We start from the raw sequence: 27,412 nt of genomic DNA, 5'->3' as shown, positions 1-27,412 counted from the left end.
AGTGTGACACTGCCAGCTTTGTTTTTCTTTTTCAGTCTTGCTTTGTCTATTCAAAGTCTTTTGTGGTTCCATCCAAATTTTAGGATAGTTTGTTCTAGCTCTGTGAAAAATGCTAGTAGTATTTTGATAGGGATTGCACTGAAAGTATAGACTGCTTTGAGTAGTACAGACATTTTAACAACGTTTGTTCTTCCTATCCATGAGCATGGAATGTTTTTCCATTTCTTTGTGTCTTCAATTTCTTTCTTAAGTGTTCTGTAGTTTTCAGAGTACATATCTTTTACCTCTTTGGTTAGGTTTATTACTAGGTATCTTATGGCTTTTAATGTAATTGTAAATGGGACTGATTCCTTGATTTCTCTTTCTGGTGCTTGATTATTGGTATATAGAAATGCAACAGATTTCTGTACGTTGATTTTATATCCTGAGACTTTGTTGCATTCATATATTATTTCTAGCAATTTTTTGGTGGTGTCTTTCAGGTTTTCTACATAGAGTATCATGTCATCTACAAATAGCAAAAAGGTGACTTCTTCCTTGCTGATTTGGATGCCATTTCTTTCTTTTTGTTGTCTGATTGCTGAGACTAGGACTTCTAGTACTATGTTAAATAACAGGGGTGAGAGTGGACATCCCTCTCTTGTTCCAAACCACAGAGGAAATGTTCTCTATTTTTCCCCATTGAGGATGACATTAGCTGTGGGTCCTTCACATATGGCTTTTATGATGTTGAGATATGTTCCATGTATCCCTACATAGTTGAGGATTCTTATAAAAAATGGATGCTGTACTTTGTCAAGTGCTTTTTGTGCTTCTATTGACAGGATCATATGGTTCTTAGCCCTTATTAATGCAGTGTATTGCATCTGATTTGCAAATATTGAACCAACCCTGAAGTCTGGGAATAAATCCCACTTGGTCGTGGTGAATAATTATTTTAATGTACTGTTGGATTTGATTTGCTAATATCTTGAGAATTTTTGCATCTATGTTCATCAGGGATATTGGTCTGTAATTCTTATTTCTAGTAGTGTATTTATCTGGTTTGGGTATCAGGGTAATGCTGGCCTCATAGAATGAGTTTGGAAATTTTCCTTCCATTTCTATTTTTGGGAACAGTTTAAAAATAATAGGTATTAACTCTCTTTAATTTGGTAGAAATGCCCCCGGGAAGCCATTTCCCCCTGGACTTTTGTTTGTTGAGGGATTTTGATTACTAATTCAATCTCTTCACTGGTTATGGGTCTGTTCAAATTTTCTACATCTTCCTATTTCAGTTTTGGTAGTTTATATGTTTCTAGGAATTTATCCATTCTTCTAGATTGTCCAATTTTTTCACATAGAATTTTTCATAGTATTCTCTTACAATTGTTTGTATTTATGTGTGTTAGTTATGATTACTCCTCTTTCATTTGTGATTTTATTTATCTGGGTCCTTCCTCTTATCTTTTTGATAAGTCTGGCTGGGGTTATCAATTGTATTAATTCTTTCAAAGAACGAGCTTCTAGTTTCATTGATCTGTTTTACTGTTTTTTTCAGTTTGTTTCTATATCATTTATTTCTGCTCTAATATTTATTATTTCCCTTCTGCTGGCTTTAGGCTTTTTTTTTTTTTTTGCTATTTTCTAGCTCCTTTAGGTATAAGATTAATTTGTGTATTTGAGACTTTTCTTGCTTTTGAGGTAGCTCTGTATTGCTATATACTTCCCTCTTATGACCATTTTTGCTGTATCACATAGGTTTTGGACTGTCATGTTTTCATTTTCATTTGCTTCCATGTATTTTTTAAATTTCTTCTTTGATTTGCTGCTTAAGCCACTCAGTCTTTAGTAGGATGTTCTTTAACCTCCATGTATTTGTGGCCTTTACAAATTTTTTCTTGTGGTTGACTTCAAGTTTCATAGCATTGTGGTCAGAAAATATGCACAGTATGATCTCAATCTTTTTGTATTTTTTGAGGCTTGATTTGTGATCCAGTATGTGATCTATTCTACAGAATGTACCATGTGCACTCGAGAAGAATGTGTATTTTGCTGTTTCAGGATGAAATGTTCTGAATATATCTGTTAAGTCCATCTGCTCCAGTGTGTCATTCAAAGTCTTTATTTCCTTATTGATTCCTTTCTGCTTAGATCATCTGTCCATTGCTATAAGTGCAGTGTTAAAGTCCCCTAATATTATTGTATTATTATCAATGAGTTTCTCTATGTTTGTGATTAATTTATGTATTTGGGTGTTCCAGGCTGGGGGCACAAATTGTTAGATCTTCTTGAATAGACCCCTTAATTATGATATAGTGCCCTTCTTCGTCTTTTGTTACAGTCTTTGGTTTAAAATCTAGTTTGTCTGATATAAGTATGGCTACTCCAGCTTTCTTTTAACATCCATTAGCATGATAAATGGTTCTCTACCCCCTTATTTTCAGTCTGTAGGTGTCTTTAGGTCTAAATTGAGTTTCTTGTCGGCAGAATAAAGATGGGCCTTGTTTTTTATTATCCATTCTGGTACCATATGTCTTTTTATTGGAGCATTTAGACTATTTACATTTAGAGCAATTATTGATAGATATGAATTTAGTGTCATCTTATTACCTGCAAAGTCAGTGTTTCTGGAGATTTTCTCAATTCCTTTCTAGTCTTTGTCACTTTTGGTTACTTTCTCACTCAAACATTCCCCTTTAATATTTCTTGCAGGGTTGGTTTAGTAATGACAAATTCCTTTAAGTTTTTGTTTGCCTGGCAAACGATCTCTTCTTCTATTCTGAATGACAGCCTTGCTGGATAAAGTATTCTTGGCTGCATACTTTTTCCCATTCAGTACACTGAATGCATCATACCAATCCCTTCTGGCCTGCCAAGTTTCTATGGATGAATCTGTTGCTAACCTTATATTTGTCTTCCTTTGTAGGTTAGGAATTTTTTTCCCCTTGCTGCTTTCAGGATTTTCTCACTATGTCTGTATTTTGCAAATTTTACTACAATATGTCTCAGTGTTGGCCTGGTTTTGTTGATTTTGATGGGAATTCTCTGTGCCTCCTGGAATTGGATATCTGTTTCCTTTCACAGATTAGGAATATTTTCAGTTATAATTTGGTCAAATAAGCCTTCTGTCCCTTTTTCCCCCTCTCTTCTTCTGGATTCCCATGATACTAATGCTATTACATTTTATGGAGTCATTGAGTTCCCTATGTCTATATTTGTTATCCAATATTTTTCTTTCCCTCTTCTTTTCAGCTTCATTATTTTCCATAATTTTACCTTCTATATTATTCATTCATTCCTCTGACTCTTCCATCCTTGTGGTCATTGCATCCAATCAGTTTTGCGTCTCAGTTACAGCAATTTTTATTTCAGCCTACCTAGATTTTAGGTGTTTTATCTCTGCAGTGATGGACTTCCTGACATCTTTTATCCTTTTCTTTAGCTCCGCTAGTATCCTTATGATTGTTGTTTTCAATTCTGACTCAGACACATTACTTATATCTGTTTCAGTTAGATCCCTGCCCCATGACCTTTTCTTGTTCTTTGTTTTGGGATGAATTCCTCCATCCTGGCATTTTGTCTAAGTCTCTGTCTCCTGTGTGTTAGGAAAGCCTGTTATATTTCTTGCTCCTGAGAGTAATGGCTATTTTAAGAAGAGGTCATATACTGACCAGGGCCTGGCGCTTCAGGAAGTGTTTTTGGTGTATGCAGTGTGCACCCTGCTGCTGTGTTTTGGCTGCTTTTCCTCTCGGGTCAGTCCTCTGCAGAGTTTCACCTTGTCTGCAGTGGGGAGTGTTTGGACCTTTCCAGTGTGTGGCAAGTTTTAACTAGGTGTGTTTTGGTCTGCTTGTTAAAAGAGGCTGGGTCCAGTTTCCACTAGAATTGAAGCTTTGCAGCACTCTCTGGTCAGTAGACTTGAGGGGTGCAGGGGGGTCTGTGCTGGTCCCATTGCTCTGGTTCTCAGGCACACTTGCCCTATGAAAAAAGCACCTGCAGAGTGCAAGGAGGCAGGGCTTAGTGTACATGGCTCAAGCCTCCACTGTGGGCACTGCGCTGCTCACTAAAGTCCATCCATACTGATAGCGGCGGGGGATAGTATCAGCTGGCTCTCTATCCCCTGGAGAAGGAAGTTCCTGCCCACTGCTATTCAGAAAGCCTTCACAGCAGAGTGAACGATCTCACCTCATGTGTCCCAGGCATCACTCAGATTGCCACCTTCACCCTGTGTCTGAGCCTTCTGACCACCCAGTGGTGGAGTGCTCCTGTTTTTTGCTTTTTTTTTTTTTTTATCTCAGGAATGCCAGCTGGGTTTCAAAACTCCAAATTTTAAGGATCTGGCATGGCACAGATGCGCACTGACCTCTGAGGAGGGCCTCGCTCTGCCATGGTTTGTCCCAGAAGGGCAGTTTGTCCCAGAAGGGCAGTCACATGAACATGCAGGGGCTTGGAGTTTATGGTAAAGCACAGAAAAAAGCTGGCATCCAGGTTAGCTGCCTTTAGATGGTGTCTCTGCCCCTATGCTAATGAGTGGGGCATCTCAATGGTGCCCACTAGTCAGCTCTTTTGTCACCTGAGAGGCAGTGCCACCTCTCCCAAATGCACTGGGAACTGCCTCTCCCAGTGCTACCCAGGGGATTCTCAGACCATGTTCTCTGCTCCCAGGCCTCTGCCCTCCTCCACAGGAGCACCACTATGCCCATCAGCCTCCACCTGGCCATGGTACAGACTTCTAAACTTCAGACTTTGAGCTCTGCTACTTGTAAAAGCTTGTGATAATAAGTCCCTCTCATTTTTCCTGTTAATGGTTTTGGGGAAGTGTTTTTCTTGTGCAGTCCCCTGTGCGCTGCTCATTCTTGCCCTCTCTCTCTCTCTCTCTCCTCTCTCTGTGGTCAGAGCTCCTTCCTCTGCAGCACTGGTGATTCTTTTCTCCCCTCAATCATGTTTCTGCCCCTCATGACTTCCCTCTAGTTGGGCAATTTGTTCACTCAGTCCTCAGAGTTATTTCTTGGGTATTGTGGGGGGGCTGGGCCCCGGTGCCAGGCTGAGACCGGGTTGAGCAATGTTCCCCGTTGACTCAAGCCAACCCGGTGGTTCCCCCTCCCATTCCCCCACTTTCAAGGGCATGCGAAAGCCTTGTCAAGGCTGAGAAAGTTAATTCCTGAAGCCTGTGGTCTGCAGGTGTTGGCGGTAATGCTACCTCCCTTTTTCTACCCCGAGTCAGATAGACACAAACATGGGAACTGTGTTTTGCTAGCAATCTTATCAACAAGGTATTGTGACCCGTCTAGAAAATGCACAAGAAACACAGAACTAAATGTTTTGGTTGGCAGCGATTATGTGAAACCTGATTATTCTTAGAATGACCTGATCCATAAAAGTCTTATATTATGAAAGATTGTGTACAGCAACAATAAAGCCGTCACTTGGGCCATCAGCCCAGGGGACCCTCCTGTTCCCAAACTTTCTCTTCTCTCTTTTTTCTTGCATTCCCCTGCCCTCAGGACCCTGACCTCGGTGATTGTCGCGCCGGTCGCGACACCTGGGACTTTCTGATTGCATAATGGGCTTTATGCAAAATTCCAGTTTTTGTCTCCTCAGCCCAGTGATATGCTAGCAAAGTTGAGGCTTTTGCTTTCTGCTTGATCTCTAGTCCCTGAGATGTAAGTGAGAAATGCCTCCAAAGAAAGTTGGCAGTGAATACAGGGCCCATCCTAACAAGTCTTCCATAGGTCAGATCTAAGCCCCACAAAGACTGGAGGCTTTAATTGCTCTCTGATAGATTTGAATGGTCTTCCTTTGTGTGACTGTATTTTATCCTGCTTTTATAGTCTTTTGCTGGAGGATCAGTCTGAAACAAGCCATTCCATCAAAGTTCTCAGTGATTCTGATGCCATTAACCCATTTTCAGACTTATCTCTTACACTCCTAGGACCTCAGGGCTACAAAGTGAGGTGAGTGTTCTCCTTGCTTCCATTTGCACTTCTAAACTACTTTGCCTTCATCTCTCAAAATCCCAAGCTACAGTGAAATCCATGACATTTGGCTATGTCCCCCATCACTAGTGCTTGCTGTTATCCTTTGTCAACCTCCTGGTTCTTGATCATTCATTAAAGACTATAGTCAACTGCCTTCTCTATTCCTCACCACTTTCCTGCATGACTGCCACTGATTGCCACAACCACAAAGACAAGGAGAATCCACTCCACACACTAGCCCCTCAGGTGCTCTGCCCAAATACCCCCACTGATCCTTCCCTCCTTTTCTTTTTAGTAACCCACCCCCATCACAGTCTAGATCTTATTACCAGTGATGAGGGAGCATAATGCAAGCTCAGCAACCTCCCCCCTACCCTGCCCAGTTTGGATATGTGTGATACTCCTCAGGTACTCCTGGTTGCCCAAGAACAAAGGCAAGGACAGAAAAATGGTTAAACTGATAGAGTCTCCATCAGTTTACAAATATCTTAGTAAATTACCAGAAAAAAAAGGCAATCTTATCAATAGCCTAATCTCCAGGAACTCCTTACTGTCTTAATGATAATACTTTGCTAGAGGGAAAAACAACCTTACTTGATCATAGCTAGGCTTCCAGTAATCTATGAGTGTTCTTTAGCATGTGGAAATCCCTTTAAGAAACTTCGTCTTGACTTTATCTACCTCAACTCCATAGTCTATAACCAGTCACTCTTCACAACCCTACTGCAGCTCTTTCTGCCCACAGGTCCTGTACCCGTGCTTTAATAAAATCACCTTTTTGCACCAAAGACGTCTCAAGAATTCTTTCTTGGCCGTCAGCTCTGGACTCCCATCACTCCAAAACTTCATCTCCAGTAACTGCACATAGGAAATGGTGATTTTAAGACTCTCAGTTTCTGAACTCTACTTCCTCTCCTTCCAGCTCGCTTGTGTTACGCCTCTACTTTGACCTCATTGAGATTTCTAAATCCCTGACCTTACCCCGTCTGCATGTCCATCTCAAACCTCTTGTGGTGAGTTCCTGCTTTATCAAGTTTATGTCTCATGGTCATCTCTCTCTCTCTGTACCATTTTGCTGATAAAATCTCAACCCAGTGGAATTCAACCCCATGCTTCCCTAACCTTCCAGCTAAAGGTTGCTGGAGAAAATCTCACAGTCACGGTGATCCCTTTGAATTTAAAATTATGATCACAAGCCTCTTATGAACACTCTGTCCTACCAGACAACCCTTTGTTTCTCTAATAAGTTTGGTTTCTGTCTCCTGCTATGGCTACCACTCCATTTCTTTGTTTCTCTTCAAAGCCGAATGTTTGGAATGAGTTATAGATACTCATCTCTACCTCTTCAACCCAACCACTCATTAAAAAAATTTTTTTTTACATTTATTTATTTTTTTGAGAGTATAGAGAGACAGAGCACAAGTTGGGGGGTGGGGGGCAAAGAGAAGAGACACAGACTCCGAAGCAGGCTCTAGGCTCTGAGCTGTTGGCACAGAGGGGCTCGAACTCACAAACCGTGAGATCATGACCTGAGCCGAAGTCAGATGCCTAACCGACTGAGCCACCCAGGCGCCCCTAACCACTCATTTTTCAATCTACTTGGATCTGGCTGATGGTGCTCTTATTAAGTTCACCAAAGAACTCTGCTCCCAAAGCCAGTGGCTCGATCTGTCTTCCTCAGCAAGCTCAGACAACACCTTTCTCTCCTCCTTTTCCTACCTCTGGTGTTCCTCCTTCTCAGTCTCCCTCACTAGTTTCTCTATTTCTACAAAGCCTCTAAATGTCGAAAAGCCCTTGAACTTGGTCCTGGGCCCCCTTCTATAGCTGCACTCACTCCCGTGAGGACTGTGTCCAGCTCCATGGCTGTAAATGCCAACTCTAAGCTGATGATCCCCCCAATCCTATCTGCAGGCTTGACTCTTCTCAGAGTTTTAGACTCCTAGGAGAGGTCAGACCTAAATTAATCTCTCTGCTGGCATATTTAATAAGCACAAAACAGAGTTTACTGTGCCCACAACAGAGCTCTTCATCTTCCCCAAATGCCAAGCCTGTCTCTCCATTATCCTTCCCATCTCAGTAAATGAAACACCCTCCATTCAGTTGCTCAGACTAAGACCCTGGGGGTCATCCTTGCTTTCTCTCTTTCCCCCAACCCATTCCCACAGACAATACATAATCAAGGTCTGCCAGTCCTATCTCCAAAATATATTTCTGAATATGCTCATTTCTGTCTACCTTCCCCAGGCCAGGCCACCTTTATCTCCTAGCTGGGGGTAACCCAACAGCCCTACCAACTGGTTTCCCTGACTCAATTCTCCAATCTCTTTTCCCAACAACAGCCAGGAGGAGTTTTTAACGATCCAAATCAGATGAAGTCATTTCTATCAGTGCTTCATCACTAGTGCATTGGAAGGCTACAATAAACATCTGTTAACAGAATGAATGGATAGATGAATGACTGAGAAGGCAACTTGCTCACGGTCCTGGAGGTATAACCCAAACCAGAGTCTTATTCATCACAATGTAACACCTGTGCGTAGGACCAGGAAGAGTGCCGGCCCTTATTCTTCAGTGCTCTTGCTGAGAGCAACCAATCACACTTTGCCAAATTTCAAAACAGATACTATGCAATAGCTATGTTTTATGCACAGTAATACTACCATGATTTCAGAATTTTTTCATTTCATTTCATTTAAGAAGCAGAGGAGTTAAACTGAAGAGGATGGATGTTCTTCTCCTTGTCTAAGTTTTCTGCTAAATGCATAATTTATAAAGATGCAAACATACTGACTAAAATCACATGCATGGGGCATTCTGCCAAGAACTAGCACAACACATACCTTTTATTACAATGGGACCTTAGGGGCGCCTGGGTGGCTCAGTCGGTTAAGCGTCCGACTTCGGCTCAGGTCATGATCTCGCGGTTCGTGAGTTCAAGCCCTGCGTCGGGCTCTGTGCTGACAGCTCAGAGCCTGGAGCCTGTTTCAGATTCTGTGTCTCCCTCTCTCTCTCTGACCCTCCCCCGTTCATGCTCTGTCTCTGTCTCAAAAATAAATAAGCGTTAAAAAAAAATAAAAATAAAAAAAATAAAATGGGACCTTAGGCACATGATTTCTCCTTTCTATGCCTCAGTTTCATACTAACATTGATCTCGTATAAAAGTCAAGTACATAAAACACCTTACTGCCAGTTGCAATTATTACCATTAACTCCAATTATACTGCCAATGTGCTGAAAATATCTTTTTTTTTTTAATGGCTAATGTTTTGATATGTGATAGGACTTTAGTAAGTCTTATTATGGCCCCTAATCTGGAGGTTTTCCAGCAATTCTTCAGTGGAATACGTACCCCATGTCTCAGGGATTACAGGCAGGTTTTCATTACTGGATTTTCTCTCTTTAGTTTCGTAAAAGCTCATTCAACACTCCTCTGCCCAGAAAGAAATCAACACAAACGTGACAAAAATGGCTTCTCAGGCAATTTGGTTGGAGTAACTAACCAGAGTCCTGCAACACTGAACAAGAGAAAAAAGAGGCATCCAAGGCTGCCAAACAGCCAGGCTGCTGTGTCACATGATGGACTGGCATACACTGAACGTGGGCCAGGTGCCTGCTGGTGACTTCTGAGACTGTAACAATGGGGCAGGGGTGGGGCAGGGAGGTGGCCTCAGGTGGGAAAAGGAGGTTCAAGGAGAGTACGGGACCAAGTTGGTCAGAGAAGGGCCTGGAGTGTGTACAACTTGCTTCTGGAATTCAGAAATGAATGACATTCTTAGTTTCTTCTAAAGATCAATTAAAATGAGGTAGATTTTAACTGCAACCATGAAGACAAGAGGAATAGATTGGGAAGACCTTAGAGCTGAATCAGAGGGCAAAGAAATGCATAATTCAGGAAGAGATGTTTATTCCCAGAGGCGCTCACTCTCAGTTTAAGAGAGCTAAAACCCAGTCTTGTCTGGAAACTCAAGTCCGTAAACACTTACTGAGCGTGGGTAGCTGTGGATACACAGCAGGTAATTCAATGCAGCCAACTGAGTGTCTCCTGGCTCAGGGGACTTTAGGAAGGATGGAAGGGGAACGTGGGCTTTGGAAGTGTTCCTGGGCCAGCTTCTGTCCATTGTGGACCTTTCACAGATGGATGGCTCTCTGCCGCCCTGGAAAACCTGGGTGCACATGTCAGAGCTCTTGGGGTATCCTTCTGACGCATCACCGACGAAAGAGTAATTTAGCCCTTCCTAACATTATTCCGTTCAAGGTTCAATAGAGCTTTTGCTTTTTAACCCAAATGTTTAGTCACATCCCATGCACTTCTTGGACTGTAAAACTAATGAGTTCCTTAAAACCGTGACTTTTTGGAATGGCAGTGGGTGTTTCCATGTCCTGGTCGTAGTAGGACTAAGGAGGCCCGGAAGCAGCTCTTCTCTGTGCCTCAAAGCTACCAGATTGTTTCTAGACCATTTTCCTAGTCTCACAACAAAATCCGAATGAATATGTTTGGGATGAAATACATACACGTATTACTTGCTATAGTGTGTCAGCCATGGTTAGGCTGTCTGGGGATGCAGAAAACACCTATTCTTTAGGATAGCATGGGAAATCAGGGAGTACAATGCATCTGCACTCCCTAACCTGCACTTTAGGATGATGACATACCCCTGCAGAGAAGCTTTAGCAGAGGTACTCATGATGTGGCAGAGGTAATCCTGGAAGATGTGGTCCCTGATCATAGGAACGGAAGACACACAGAGACAACAAGAAGACAAAACAAAGGAGTGTCTAATGAAGCTAAATTAGAGCATACAGGACACAGATTAGAAATTGATAGGAATTGATGCACAAGAAACACTCACTGGGGGCTGGAGCTAGTAAGAACAGAGTCACTCAGTCCAGTGTTGGCTGTAAATGAGTGCAGTAAAGGCAAAGTAAAAGGCATCAGCCTTTTACAGAATCACAGGCTTAGAGACCACTGAGGGAGAAAGATGACCAGGTTGTAATTTCCACCTGCCATTAGTATAAAGATTTAGAAGAGTGTCACTTCTTTCAGGAGAATGAGCTATTGGAAATTCTGCATAGTTCATGGTTGTTCTGAGATTATAGAGGTCAGGACCTCAACTTCTTATTATGCCTCAGTAGGTGGTCAATGACCTGTTGGATGCATATAAACATCTGAGCCATCCTAAGCGTGATCTCAGTGAGAACCAATCAGAAGAGAAAGCTCTAGCTGAGTTTCCAAATTAGAATAATATGAATACCAAACTCAGAAATTCAAATGGAAACTCAGAAGCTTAATTAACTCCATATTAATTCCCCGATGTAACTGAGTTATTATACAATCTTAAACGAATCACGTGAAACTCCAGGCAGCTTATGAACAAGTTTATTATTATGACCAATTATTCCAGGACTTGTGTGGATTAGGAAAAGAAAAAAAAAAAGAGAGAAGCTTTTTAGAGAAGGTTAATTTGAAAGATAAGCATAATTTGCATTCGGGGAAACTGAATAAAACCAGAGTAAAGGTGTTACAGCAGCTTTCCGTAATGCCGTCCCCAAACTGCAGCCTGAACAATCTTTATCCAGGCATGATTACAGGAAATTCACTTACAGGAGCACAGCACAGAGTCTCCATGTTCCCAGGTTGGCATCTGCCTTCTCATCAGCTTTGCTCTGTGAATAATTAGATTCCTTCCTCAGCCTCTTTGTTGACTGTAAGGGCCTCAAGTGAAGATACCTGCTCAGCACCCCTGTGGGGCTCCATGGTGAGGGTTCCTTGGGGAAAGTGGAGCCTGGCTTCAGGAAGAAGTGCAGACCCATTACCAAGCCTGTCAAGATGAGTTAAATCTGTCTCTGTCACCTCCTCCTCAGAACTGCAGGAAGGCTTAGCCCCCCACTGGTAGTTTAACTCATTCTCATCCAATATTTATAAAGTGTTGGAATTTTCAGCTGAGAAGCCCTGTAGGATATAAATGAGGGACTTTCCCTGGGAGATTAGGGGGTGGGGATGGGGGCACAGGCCTCTTGCTGAGCAGTGTGTCCAGCCCTCAACCCTCAACCCTCAACCCCTACAGGGTGCAGCCCTGTAGTCCCTCACCCCGCAGTCCCCACCGACGTCTTGTATCTCAGGGCAGCATTTACAGAGTCAGCTAACTCCCCTTTTCTTACCTTCTTCCTTCCTCTCCTTCTTGACAATCCTTCTCCCTTCGTAAATGGGCTGAGGTTTGTTTTGAAAAATGTTTATCAATACCGTTGTGTGCCAGGTACTATGCAAAAGACTGTATATGGATTATCTCGTTACTGTTCAAAGCAACCGTCTACCGTAGTTACTATCATTAACCCACTGTAGAAGTCAGGAGACAGGTTTCCAGTGGTTAAATAATTCACAGAAGTCACCCAAGTGGTAGAGCCAGGGACATACTCCCAGTCCCAGAATCTGAGCCTTTAACCTTTAGCCGAGGCTTTCATAGAAAGGACACCACATATCACCTGTCATCTCGCTGCTCATGGGTAACCCATATTAATGCGTCAGAGTACATCTTTTCACATATATAGCATTAGGTTATCCTTGAATGAAAACGACATAATACAGGAGCTTTTGGTTTTGCAGACTGCTGCTTTTCACTTAGCACTCTATTCTCACCGTTCTACCCAGGTCAGTGGCTCTTTGCCCTCAACATGAGTTTGGAGATTAACTGGTATTCATTCCCTCTTGTGGATATCCCAATGTTTTATCACCCCATCTGTTTCTAATTTCAGGAACTGTGCTACCATATACATATTTGCACATCATCTTTGTGAACCTAAACTCTGAGCAGCCGCCGGGGCTGAGGATGACAGGCCTGGAGAATACTGGGTTGGCTGAAGCTAGATCACATCCCAGGTGAGTCCTGTCTCTGGCGAGGCTATGGCGATGCAACGGCACAAATCCCGCCATGACACCCAGCCCTTCTGGTCTTGTTTTCTCAAGTTGTTATAACTAGTATTAAGGCAGTCATTAAACTAAAAATAGTTTTCTATTTTTGTGTTCTATACACTTTACATTTATTAGTTATTTTACATTTTGTTATACAGTTACTTTGCATCTATCCTTTCTTTAAGGGTAACCATAATAGTAGTTTCCTTAATAATTGGACAAGATTATATATCTCTGCACCTCCTCAAACCCTCTTCCAAGGAGAGCTGAAAAATAGTCCACAAAACCCTATGGACAGGGTAGTCAAATAGTAATACTCAGCTTTTTGTTGAGAAGGAAATCACATCATGCCTTTTCCTGTTTGGGTTAAATAGCATCATCGAGTGGATGAAGAACTTCAAACTCCTCAGCAAAACCACACATGCTCTTCTAGGTATGAGTCTCTACCCCACCCTTCAACTGGGCAAACGACCGTATGGAAAAGAACACTGAAAATAATGTTCCTATCTCTGACTTCCACAGGAGCTTATTAAAAGAACAGAAATGCACACGGAAGTATTTTGGATTAGATCAACCCTTCAAATGCCATTTTACTGTTTTCTATCAGAAGAATGGTACTATGCAAATTTCCATGGAAATTAGCATTTCTATAGCATTTCATATTTTCAAAATGCTTGTACCAGCATCTACTAATTAGCATAACAGTTGAGAACCATCATTGGCTTTAAACATAGAGAAATTCCTTTTTAATACAGTTTTCTTAATACAGAGAAAGTCATGCCCTCCCCTCTCCAGGTCTTTATCATGTCAGACAAAATTGTTCAGCCTCTTCTAAATCTTCTTTTAAATATAGCAACTTACCACAATGCCTAGTCTCTTCCACAGAAAAAAAACAGAATAAGAAATTCAAGACTTAAATGGAAATCTGGAAAATCTGAAAGTCGCGCTATGTGATGCTTCCCATAGCCAAAGCTTGGGGCATTTATCAAACAAACACTGGCCTACATGTGCCAGGCATCCAGTCTCCATCTTGCCCTCAGTGGGAGTGAAGTCTAGAAGTAGAAATGGGCCTGGCAGTGTGGTGAATATCCTGAGAGACAATGGGAATGGGCATGGCTCAGACCGGAGGCTTATGGGATACACCTTTGGGGAAACCCTGATGAAACATTTGGAGTCTCTTTTCTATGCTGTCATTTAAATTCTAGATCGTCTTCTTAACCAAGACTGTTTCTCACCTAAGCTGTTATTTACTTAATTATATTCAAATAAAATGTAATTGTCATTATTTTTTCAACCTAGCTATGCTTTAAGCACTTAACAACCTTAAAATAATGGGTCTAACGTGCTAGTTATCTTATCCTGACATATATTAAAAGAATACATTTTTAAAAATCCAGGAAGATCTAAAGTCATCTAATACACTATCAATGGCCTAAGAGCCCTGTTGGGACACATTACTACAGGTGATGGCCAGCCACCAACAAATGTTAGGGCAAGGCAAGGCAGGGGGAATTTGCTCATTTTTAGGAGCATCATTCCATTAAATTAATTATCCCAAGAGGCCATTAGACTGAGGTGGCTTTAATGCCTTAGCAGTCTATGCCAGCAAACCCAAACCCAAGCCTGCAAATGCCTCATGTTTAAGAAACTGAAACCTAAGGTCAACGAAACACAAATAGCCAAGTAGGCTTTAAGCTACAGCCAATCAAATAATTTCCTTTTTTTGCTTTGGCACCTTCTCCATACAAGTCTTGGCTCCTGTCTGCAGAGCACTGCTAACCACTTCTAGGTCTCCCCTGTCTGATTCAAAAGAAGTTTTGCTCCAATAAAATCATAAAATTTTTAACATGGTTCAGCATCTCTTTTAACAATTCTGCATGGAGAAGAGAAGACCATAAGACTGGAGGCAGGGAGAACTGCTAGCGTGTCTTCAGCCATCATTCAAGAGGAAAAGGATAAGGCGTAAGCTCAAGTAGAGGAGGCAGACCAGGAAAAGAGAAGAGTTTCCAGAGATTCTGAGATTGTGTATCCATAGCCCAGTTTGGTTTCAGAGGTTAGGGAAAAGGAGGAGTCAAGGATAACCCTGGGGTTTCTCTTGGAACCAGTGGAAGGATGGTCATGCCATTTTCTAAGATCCATCGTGAAGGAAGAAGAACACTGAGGGCAGGGTAGGGGTGCTACAGCCCTTTAATTTTGGAGGAGCTGCTTCTGAAGTATTTCAAGAATATCCAAGTAGAAACACTAAGTGTGATGTTGAACATTGTAAGCCTGGGGCTCAGAAACCACCATGTGTGGACCATCAGCATGTCGGTGATGGATGGAACCACAGGCTGGACAGAAGTCGGCATGGGAGGAGTGTGGTAGGTGGGAAGGGAGAGGAAAAGGAAGAGAATAGAGGAGGCCCAACTGTAAGGAACAGAAAGAGTACTGAAATCAGCAGAGGAGACTGGGAAGGAATCGCTGGACAGAAGAGGAAAGTGTAGGGTGAATGGGGCCATGAAAATCAGGGGACCACACTGTTCCAAGGAAAAGAAAAGAGTGATGCCTGCTGTTCAAAACTGCAGAAAGGTCATGCAGTATAAGGTCTAACTGTCTCCAGTGAGTTCAATGACAAGGGAGTTTCAGTGGGGCAGGGGGCAGAAGCCAGGCTGTGGCTAGAGGGTTGCAGGTGAGCAGGGATGAGAGACAGACAGAATACATAAAGGAGCATGGAGAAAAGGGGAGGAAGAATGAGGGAAGCAGGCAAAGGGGGATCTGGGGTGGATGTACTGGGTTCTTTTTCCTTTTCTCCCAGTTGACTTGGGAGAAAGTCAACTATATATATATAAGGCAGAATGTATCTACACAGAGAGATGGGATCTTAGGAAGAGGGAAAGATCTGGCTGGAAGACCTGAAGGAAACTTATGGAAGAGAAAGTAGAATAAGCAAGGCATAAGAAAAAGTGGTTAAAAAAAGGGATAAGATAAAATATGACAAATATGATGGAAGATAAGATAAAATATGATGGAAAAGAATAAGGGCACAGAAGTGATAGGAAATTTTGTAGTTTCGAGCTGAGCAATGTGCTGGAAACAACAGAAATGGCTTTGCATCTTCGCTCACACTAGCTTTTACGGTCTTGATCGAAAAAGCAGGTCTAATTAGGATACTGAACTTGAAAGTAGACACCACGTGCCAGAAGTAAGAGATCTCACTCACCAATGCTTGCGGCGACCACACCCTACGTGCCTGCTTCCAGCTCAAAGTCAGGGGGTAGCAGACCAGAGAAGAAGATGTGTGAAGGCTCCACACAGTGTCACAGACACCCCAGACAGGAAACCAGGTGCTAGAAATGATGGTCATGAGGCTCTCAGGAACATTTTTGTTTATTCCTTTATTTATATTTACTCCTGCCTTCCTCTTCACCTCTTAAAGGACACCCTCCCCAAATTCTAGTATCACCAGGACAGAAATGCCTAAGGTCATCACTAGACTGAACAGATAAAATTCTCCTTACTTCTATAATGTCACAAGGCTGAAGATGCATCTAATTTCCCTTAAAAAAGGCCATGCCTGACAAAGTTCTTATGTATTAAGGAACAAAAATAAAACCTCTAGCCCAAGAGCCTCCATTTTGGAGCAAACGGATGACATATTATGGTATACGTGCCAGATGAACCCCTCTGAGAATTTAAACACACTGAGTTGCAAACTAATCTGGGTGGGTCTTAGAATGGTGACGGAAAATACAGATGGAGCCACGGTGGTGTTGCCAGCTGGAAAGTTCTCACAAACCGACGCCAGCGAGAGTGAGTGCAAAACTATAAAGGCGCATGAACCAGATGCATTCCCAAAGATGAACTGTAACGTGTTTAGAACTAGGCCTTCCTTTCCTTGAAAATCACAGGGCTGGGAATGTGCCCTAGGGGCAGAAATGAATTCAATCTGGACTAAGAGCGGCTGACAGCTGACACACAAAAATAACACACCTGGCTAAGAGACAGTGGCTATAGTGGATGTCGTTTATTAAGAGCTGATTATGAGTCAGGCACCTGCACCAGATGTTTTTTATACATTATCCAATCAAATTTCCGTAACCCTCAAGGAGATATTATTATCCCCCATTTTACTGAAAAAGACACTGGGGGTCAGAGTAACTTGCCCAAGCTTGCATCCAACAGCAAATGACAGGCGTGGAGTTTTTGTACAAGTCCACACGACACCAGAGTCTATGCTTCTGAATGCTGTACTTATTACTATGCTAATGATTGTTAAAGTATAATGTGTCCGAAGAAGCTCCTGCCTGGGTGCCAAATATTTGGTATTCTGTAAAGAAAGGGAGAAGACAGGAATCCTTGCAATGAATACAGTCAAACAAAGGCACCAGCCTTCATGCACTCAAGCACGAGCCTAAGTGTCACCCACTTTGAGAAGGTGTGAAAAGAGACCAGAGCTGGATGGAAGGCATGCCTGGGTGACAGCAAGGGCACCTTGACTTTTGTCTGGACCACCACCAGAGCAGACGCCTGGCCAAAGGACCTCAGGACAGTCAGAGAGAGTCGTGAGAGTCAACGGGACAGTTCTTCACTTGGAAAACAAAAGACCTTATCTTTAATAATGGCAGCTTCTCAAGCGGTGGGAATGAAAGCCAGAATAATATAAAGTTTACTCCGGGGAAATTACCAAAATATACTTATTAATGTTACCTTAGCTTAACCCATACAATCTTTTTTTTTTTTTTAATACTTTTTAAATGTTTATTTATTTTTGAGAGAGAGAGAGAGAGAGAGGGCATTAGCAGGAGGGGGCCAGAAATCGGGAGACAGAGGATCCAAAGCAGACTCTGTGCAGTGAGCACAGAGCCCAATGTGGGGCTCGAACTGATGAACCAAACCGTGAGATCATGACCTGAGTTGAAATCAAGAGTTGGCCACTTAACTGACTGAGTCACCCACGCACCCCAACCCATACAACCTTAAATTAACACTTATAATCATACCTTACTTGTGGAGTTAGATTTGGGAAAAGTTATAAATCACTAAGACCAAAGTATAAAAGCCTTGATAAGCATAAAATTCCCAAGTTGTGCTACATGTATTTGGAACAAGCAGTTCAGAAGTCACCTGATAAAATTTCCAACTTGGAAAATGGGGCGACTTGTATTTAAATTTAAAACAGGGGCGCCTGGGTGGCACAGTCGGTTAAGCGTCCGACTTCAGCCAGGTCACGATCTCGCGGATGGTGAGAGTTCGAGCCCCGCGTCGGGCTCTGGGCTGATGGCTCAGAGCCTGGAGCCTGTTTCCGATTCTGTGTCTCCCTCTCTCTCTGCCCCTCCCCCGTTCATGCTCTGTCTCTCTCTGTCCCAAAAATAAATAAAAACGTTGAAAAAAATAAATAAATAAAATTTACACACACCCTGGGGCGCCTGGGTGGCTCAGTCAGTTAAGCATATGACTTCAGCTCAGGTCGTGATCTCATGGCTTGTGGGTTCAAGCCCCGCATCAGGCTCTGTGCTGACAGCTCAGAGCCTGGAGCCTGCTTCAGATTCTGTGTCTCCCTCTCTCTCTGCTCCTCCGCCACTCATGTTCTGTCTCTCTCTCTCAAAAAGTAAAATAAAATAAATAAATAAACATTAAAAAATAAATACAATTTACACATACCCCTATACTCAGATTTGGGGAATATATATTCCCTGCAGGTTTTATTCAGCCTAATCCATGAGCATGAGAATAATAATATGGATTATTAATGCAAATGAGTATAGCTTTCTTGAATTCAAATAAGCAACAGCAAGGACCACATTTAGAATTTGACGGAATGAGCACAGCATTCCCTCCTCCTGTTTTTAATAATGTGGTAAAATAAATATAATTTAAAAATAAATATTATCAAAAGAATGAAATTGAACCCCATCTCAGCTTATATCACTCACAAAAATTAGCTCAAAATGGATTAAAGATTTAAAGGTAAGACCTGCAACCATAAAACTCCAAGAAGAAAACACAGGGAAGAAAATCTCCTTGACACCAACCTGGGCAATGATATTTTAGATATGACACCAAAAGGCAAAAATAATCAAGTGGGCCTACTTCAAACTAAAAAGCTATGCACAGCAAAGTAAGAATCAACAAAATGAAAAGGCCACCTATAGAATGGCAGAAAATATTTCCAAATCATCTATATGGTGAGGGGCTAATATCTAAAATATATAGAGACCTTATACGACCCAATTGTAAAAAAACGACCTGATTAAAAAAAGGGACAAAGGACCTGAATAGACATTTTTCCTCAGATGACATACAAATGGCCAACAGGTTACCCTGAAAAGGTTCTTAACATCACTGATGATCAGGTAAACACAAATCAAAACTACAAGGAGATATCACCAGACACCTGTTAGAATGGCTTTAATCAAAAAGACAAGACATAACAAGTGTTGGCAAGGATGTGAAGAAAAAGGAACCTTTGTACACTGTTGTAAACTGGTTCAGCCCCTATGGAAAACACCATGGAGATTCCAAAAAAAAAAAAAAAAAAAAAAGGAACTACCATATGATCCAGCTAATCCCACTTCTGGGCATAGATCCAAAAGAAACAAAATGAATACCTCAAAGAGATATGATGTTCACGTTCATTGCAGGATTATTCAAATAGTGAAGATATGCAAGCAATCTATCAGTCTGTCAAAGATGAATAGATAAAGATGTGGTCCACGCGCGTGCGCGCGCGCGCACACACACACACGCACACACACACACACACTCACAAATATTATTCGGCCACAACACAGAAGGAAATCTTGATATCTGCAACAACATGGATGAACTAGAGAGCACTATTCTAAGTAAAGTAAGCCAGACAAAGGCAAAAATACTTGTCATCTCACTCACATGTGGAATCTAAAAAAAGTTTAAAAGTCAAGGTCACAGAAAGAGAGTAGAATCATGGCTACCAGGTAGATGGGCAAGATGGGGGAGATGCTAGAAGCATCTTTTAGTTACAAAAGGAATGAGTTCTGGGGAACTAATGCATAGCATGGTAACTGCAGTTAACATTGTCTTGTAGTATTGAAATTTACTAAAAGGGTAGGTCTTAAGTTGGTTCTCATCACAAAAAGGAAAAATAAAGGTAACTGCGTGAGGTGATGGATGTGTTAATTAACCTGAACGTGGTAATCGTGTCACGAAGGATGTATATCAAATCATCACACTGTAGACTTTAAATATATACAATTATATTCTTGAATTATACCTCAATAAAGCTGGAGGAAAAAAAAGTAGTTTTCCACTGGCAAGTAGAAATCTTTGCCTATTTTTTCTCTAGAGGCCAAGCTCTGCATTATGAAGAATTTATGAACACACTGATGGGTAATAAGAAACATGTACTACTTGTGCAATATTTAAAATGTGGAGATTTGCACCCATAAGTTAATGTAACTTCTCCATAGATAGCATTAAAGGCTCTAGAAAAGTAATTAGAATCACCCAGATGTAGCTCTATCAACTATTTGGCTAGTTTATGGTAATCTTTTTTTTCTAATATCTTGAGCAGATAATTCAAAATTAAAATCAGACATTAAGGGAATAGCAGGTCTAATATCAAAGCTTTTTGCTACTCTTCTGATTTGAAAAAAACCTCTACATTTTATGTACTTAAAAATCTGAAATGGAAGGATTTTCTATTGGTTAGAACAACATTTTCTTTTACAAGAAATATTTTGGAGTTTTGAGACTCGTTACAATAGAAAAGCTTGCCAACGCCAAATCTGAACACTTTTGGAAAGCATAAATATGTTTGATATGTGTAACTGCTAACTTTTACTTCCTGTTCTAAAAGAGGTTATTAAACAACCATGCAGAAATAAAATATCATTGAAGTTTTATTAAAAAGAGGGAGTTGTTATGAAGAAGAGTGAGAGGGCTTCAGTCTCATTTCAAGTATCAAAATTCTTATGTAAATGAGTAAGGCTTAGTCACAAGAAAGTGCCAATTAAATAGATACTCTGTGTTCAATGCTTTGTGGATGGGATGCCAGGATGAGCTGAAGATGGTCAACCAACAGGTGCTTGTTAGGGTCCTCTTGCTCTTGTCTGATCATCAACATGGGTAAGGTTCTGTCTAATTAGTTCACTTGGTTGGCATACAGTGGTAACAAGGGACCATCGGGGTTAGCTTTACTCAAACCACAGCCAGCCACCCAGCAAATGTATGGATTTGTTCACAAAAGGAACACATGAGGGGAGGTGGAGGGCTGAGGGCCAAAGAGTAATAGAAATGAAACTATGTTGATGAAAAGAGTGAGAAAGCTAGAACTTTAACTTTTTAAATCTCATGGAAGATTTAAAGATCTGTCCATCCATCCATCCATCTATGTTTTTGTCTATCCATCCATCCATCCATCCATCCATCCATCCATCCATCCATCCATATATTCTAAAGAAACCAAAGTGGAAAGAAATTCTTGACACATTAATGCTATGGCTAAGATTTGCAAATCTGTCTATCTGTCCGTCTACTTATCTGTCATCCACCCATCCATCTAAAAAACCAAAGGGGAAAGAAACTCTTCACACATTAATGCTCTGGCTAAACAACATACAACTCCATAAAGTAGTTCTGTTATCTGCTCCTTAAAGATGTCACAAGCGTCTACAGGCAGCATGGTCTAATCCGAAGGTTTGATCTCCCATATGTCTGCACGCACACTAAAGGAGGGATTGAGAGAGCAAGGCAGTTTGATTCTAACAGACTGAGAGCTTGAAACACCAGCTGAGCCAGGACTGGGCTAACAGGCCTGAGCAACAGTAAGCTGCACTCTCAGAAGGGAGGGGCACAGCGTGCGGGTCTTGCTGGAGGTCTCCCAAGCTTTAGGACGAATTTCTTCCTGAAAGGCCAAGCAGCACCTAGTGATAGAGTTTAACCTACAAGTTAGGAGCATTGTCCATTCCTCTCCTATTCGGAACCAAGCTGTCAGGATGACCTCTCCTCCTTTCACTGGGTTGCAATCCCGTCGTGCTGTTTACCTTGGAATATGGATTCTGATTTCTTCTCTCTACCCCAGGAGATTGTCTCTTCTCTAGTGTATTTCGGGCTTCTGATTTCATGATATCGTTTTCCCATAGAACTTTCATACAAAAACTTGATTTGCATAACCTTTCCCATTTCAGGGAATACGGCAGGGTTTTTTCTTTTGTTCATTCATTTGGACAAGAAAATTTCCTATCATTGCATGCATTCAGCATCACGAGTTCTGTTTAAGATATCCCTGTGTTTCCTAAGAACGTGCAGAGCCTGGATTCTCTGACTTTCTGTTCAGAGTATGGTTACTGCACCACAAGGAAGTCCTGTTACAGAAGGTGGGGTTAGAATCTACCTCCCTGGGTGCAGTATTAAGAGTGATCAGCTTTAATTTAAGTTAATTATGTACTAAAGCTAAGGTTTCTAAGTTGAATTTTGAAATTTATTGCTGAATTTTAAAGTAACCCTCATTATCACACGTCACTCATTCTAAAGTATGCAGGCTTCACATTTTCACAACTCTGATGTTGGTACGCATCTTATGATTGCGGTAGACAGGGTGACAGTTGTGACCGAGTTGTCACTTCAGGTCTTAGCTGTTATTCCCAGTGGCATGACAGGGCTCCCACGGTTTCTCAATATCCAGTCAACAAACCACTTAAAGCCTCTTTGAGGAAGGATTGTGAGGCTTCGTTACTGTCAGAATATCTTCCTTTGACATTTTCTGGTAAGGTTCCGAAATAAGCAGAACAGAAGTCTACTTAGAGAGAAGAGACAATAGTAGGGAGTCTGTTTCTAAAGTTAGAACATCATCAGCATCTTGATGGTGGAGACGTGTTGGGTGGAAAACACAGGCATCCATGACTCAGATGCAAAAAGTGATTCAGAAAAATTGGATTCTGCGTAGATGTTTCAAGAATTCCTGGATCATTTTGTTTCACTAATGTCAGTCTGCTGTGGCAAACCATAAACTCTCTGAAGTCAGGGGAAAGCTCACGCCTTCGTCAAGTTTCTATCTTTAAAGCCCAGGGGAGGTACCTGTCAGATATTCAAGGACAGTTGTTGAACAAATAATGAATGAACAATGGAAGAAAAGAAGATGGTAAAACCATCTGAGAAAAAGAGAGGAAGTCTGAAGGAAATACTATGAGTAAGGCTTAAAATGGACCCTGAGGGACAAAGAAGAGCTTGCAAATTGAAAAGGGGAGAAAGGGTATTTCAAGCACAAGGAAAAGTGTGTGTTAGGAAATAGAGCCCTGGAAAAGCATGCTATGTTTAGGAAACCACAACTATCTTTCAGATATTTGGAAAGCCAACAACAGAAAATAGTACTAATGAGACTGAAAAGGAGATTCATATCCTGGATTGTTTTGAGTGCTTTGCCCTTTTTTTTTTTTTTTTTAAGAACTGTGGACTTTATTTCTAGATCACCCATTTTAATCCTTAATGACTTTTATCTCATGAGTCGTTCTATTAGAGAGTTATCCAATAGTGAACAGGCAAAGTCTCGTTTTTCCCAAAAGGAAATTTATATTTTCTGGCTTAACATTTTATTCATAATTTTTGGTAGGCTATTGGGGTAAATATTTTAGTCCTATTATATGAAAGCACACTGAATTGCTATGGTTTTGAAAGACAAAGAAAAAAACAGATCTTCTTAATTATAAATTTCATTGCAACAATAACTATGAAGATTAAAAACATAGTAGGTAGGGAGATGGATGGGCAGAGCACAGAGGATTTTCAGGGGCACTAAAATATTCTGTATGATGTTACATTGATAGATATATGTCATTACATAAGTGTTCAAACCCAGAGAATGTAAAACACCAAGAGTGATTCCTAAGGTAAACTGTGGACTTTGGGTGATGATGATGTGCCAATGTAGGCTCACACATGACCCTTCTGGTGAGCGATGTTGATGATGGGGAGGCTGTGTGTGTGTGTTGGGGCAGGGGGTATGTGGGAAATCTCTGTACCTTCCTCTCAAAGTTGTTGTAAACCTAAAAGTGTCCCCCCCAAAAAAATAAAACCTTAAAAAAAACACAGTAGTATGACTGAGAAATAATATTTTGCTCATGGTTGAAAAACACATCCAGAAATAAACATTGTATTAGTAGCATAAAACCACATTGATGTGATTTTACCAGCATGCAGTTTGGTGTGGGGGGGTGGGGAGTTTCCAAGGCACCAGCTGGGAGGCATGAACAGAGAGAGGAGAACATGAAGGAAATACTCCCCCACTGCCCACCGCAGCTCAGAAGGCAGCCGGTGACCCACGCCCTGTGAAGGCAAGTATGGAGGAAGGAACAGGACTCAGTGACAGTCCCACATCACATTAGATTGCTTGTGAGGCATCAGGCAGTGAGAAGCCATTTCACACAGGAAGCTCATTCAGCTATGAACATCACTTTCAGACTAATCCTCTGCCCAAGGCTAGAAGCTGATAAAATGCAAAAACAAAAAACAAAGATGAAAGCCGTGAAGACATCAATTTGCACATGACATATCTGAAAAAGGGTTAGAATCAAAAATCCACAAAGAACTTATCAAACTTAACAGCCAAAAAACAAATAACCCACTTAAGAAATGGGCAGAAGACATGAACAGACAATTTTCCAAAAAAGACATCCAGATGGCTAATGGACACATGAAAAGATGCTCAACATCACTCATCATCAGGGAAATACAAATCAAAACCATGATGAGATATCACCTCACACCTGTCAGAATGTCTAAAATTAACAACACAAGAAACAACAGGTGTTGGCAAGGATGTGGAGAAAGGAGAACCCTTTTGCACTGTTGGTGGGAATGACAACTGGTGCAGCCACTCTGGAGAATAGTATGGAGGGTCCTCAAAAACCTAAAAATATAACTACCCTGAGATTTTATAGCAGCATTATCAACAATAGCCAAATGTGTGTTGACTGATGAATGGATAAGGAAGATGTGGTGTCTATATTACTCAGCCACCAAAAAGACATCTTGCCATTTGCAATGACTTGGATGAAGCTAGAAGGTATTATGCTAAGTGAAATAAGTCAATCAGAGAAAGACAAATACCATATGATTTCACTCATGTGGAATTTAAGAAACAAAACAAATGAATATATGGGGGGAGGGGAGAGAAGAGAGGGAAACAAACCACAAGAAACTGTTAATAATAGAGAACAAATTGAGGGTTGATGGAGAGAGGTGGGTGAAGGATGAGCTAGATGGGAGATGGGTATTAAGGAAGACACTTGTGATGCGCACTGGGTGTTGCATGTAAGTGATGAATCACTGAATTCTAGTCCTGAAACCAACATTGCACTGTACGTTAACTAACTGAAATATAAATTAAAAATAAGGAAGAGTTCTTGGGTGGCTCAGTTGGTTAAGTGTCCAACTCTTGGTTTTGGCTCAGGTCATAATCTCGCAGTATATGAGTTCAAGCCCCTTGCTGGGCTCTGCACTGACAGTGCGGAGCCTGCTTGGGATTCTCTCCCTCTCTCTCTCTCTGCCTCTCTCCTGTTCCCACTGTCTCTGTCTCTCTCAAAATAAATAGATAAAACTTTAAAAAAAAATAAGGAAAGGGAAAAGAAAGACTTACATGGCAAATTTAATTCTATGAAAAAAAATTTATGAAGTAATTTCCCACAAATTTCAAGGGTTGGAAATCACACAGAGTTATGCTCTCTGATGCAGATGTGCAGCCTGAGAGGCTGGGAAGGTGGGAACTCAGGTGAAGAAGGGAGGGGAAGGAAGTGTGTCAGCTAAGCCAATGTGCTGCGTCAGATGCTTATGGTGTGTGTGTATATGTGGGGTATGTGTGTATAGGTGGTGTGTGTGTGTGTGTGTGTGTGTGTGTGTGTGTGTGTGTGTATGGTAGCAAATGCCATGGGATGTTTATCTGCAAATACAGGCACCCAGAGTTAGCCCAAAGTAATCCATTCCTAACAATGTGTCAGATAATGGATTTTATCTGAGTGGGAACCCAATCTCACATTTTTTAAACAGGAAAAGTAGTAACACATTTCTAATTCATATTAATCCACTGTTTTTCAAAAAATATTATGCTGTGCTCAGGTGGCATACCAAAGCTTTTCAGGCCTAACAGTATCTCATAAGTTACCTCGACTTTCCTTACACAGAACAAATATTACACATGAGCCTGACCAAGCTTATGTCTTCTATGTATTTATGTCTTTCTGTAGGCTTTATCGCTTCCAACTTTCCTTCTGCAGAAGGAAAGACCACTTGGGTTCACCCTTTGCTTTATAGTCCATTGAATTTTCCAGAAGGTGTTTTCACTTAGCAGTCTGGGAAAGATGACAAGCAAAAGTGCCCAGCATGTTTAAGGAGCACACGCACGAGATGCAGTGCCATCAGGTAACACCGACACTCACTGGGGCCAATGCCTTGTCTTCCCCCCGGGGACGCTAGGCAGCTCAAGCATTTTCCCTGGCTCACACCTGCCATGTCCGTTCGGACGCTTACAGTTCAAAGAGTCAATTCGGGGCCAAAATTTTTATAAAGCCATAAAAACTATTTGGAAGTGAGTTCAGCTAGTCAAGACAAAGCAAAATGAAGAAAGTTATTTCATAATGATTCCCCGTTTTCATGGGATTTTGAGACAAAGTGCAGAGTGGCCTATGAATGATGTTCTCTGTGGAATTATCTCAGAATTCATGAATTAGGCCAGGTTTCATAGACTCCTCCATCTGGCTATATTATTTTAAAGAAGATGTTGCACGAGGAGAACTTCCATTTGAAGGACAAGAGGAAAACAGCAATCCAATGTTTGTTCAAAGGAGAAGTGGCTCTTTAATCACATCACAGAAGTGTTCGGAGAGGGAAAGAGTCTTCTTTCTAGTTAATTACCATTTAATGGCCAGGGGATTATTTTGCATAAACTAATATGCAACAACACTATTTAAAAACTCCCAGTAGTATTGATTAATTAGTTCTCTCATTTAAAGGCGGTAATCGGGCTATTTTTCAAAGGAGAAATAAGAAGTGTATTACACGCAATGTGTTGGCTATAAAAAATCATGTATTATTTTAAGCGAAATGAAAGACATCTTAACAGAATCCCCAGGGGTAGAGTAGCATAGCAACCTTGGCCTTACCCTTTAATCTCAAGGCTTCTAATACCTTTGAGTCAGCTGTTACATCACTCACTAGCTTGATTTCGATATTTTGCGAAGTCAGTTGGAGCAGCTTTTCGAAGAGACGTTGACCCTAGGAAAAAATATTCAGAGACAAGGAAAGTCAGAAGCCCTGCACGTATGCTATTTTAATCAGGTATAAATAAACTTATTAAAAATTGAAATTATTCATTCAAATTTTAAAAGGCAAGCACTTCAGCAACTGATACTCATGTAAAATTGTTTCAAAAGAGTTACATAAACACAGTAGTAGCAGACACAGATTATGCTTTCTTGAGTGCTATGCAACCCAACAATTCTTGCCATCATAATTTCTTTTTTTTTTAATTTTTTTTAACGTTTATTTATTTTTGAGACAGAGAGAGACAGAGCATGAACCGGGGAGGGGCAGAGAGAGA

General features: G+C 41.2%; 1 protein-coding gene across 4 annotated transcripts in view; it reads right to left on the bottom strand.

The window, feature by feature from the left end:
- The window catches only part of PLD5 (phospholipase D family member 5), a 411,506-nt gene that overhangs the window by 128,952 nt on the left and 255,142 nt on the right, over nt 1-27,412 (bottom strand). For all 4 annotated transcript variants that reach the window (XM_047841563.1, XM_047841564.1, XM_047841565.1 and 1 more), the window contains one exon: nt 26,976-27,087. In XM_047841563.1, coding sequence (XP_047697519.1) covers nt 26,976-27,087 — 112 coding nt within the window. The remainder of the gene's footprint in view (nt 1-26,975; nt 27,088-27,412) is intronic.

Source organism: Prionailurus viverrinus, chromosome F1 (assembly GCF_022837055.1).
Source record: "Prionailurus viverrinus isolate Anna chromosome F1, UM_Priviv_1.0, whole genome shotgun sequence".
In the NCBI taxonomy this organism is placed as follows: domain Eukaryota; kingdom Metazoa; phylum Chordata; class Mammalia; order Carnivora; family Felidae; genus Prionailurus; species Prionailurus viverrinus.
Note: the sequence above shows the minus strand (reverse complement) of the source record. Positions and strands in the feature narration are given on the sequence as shown.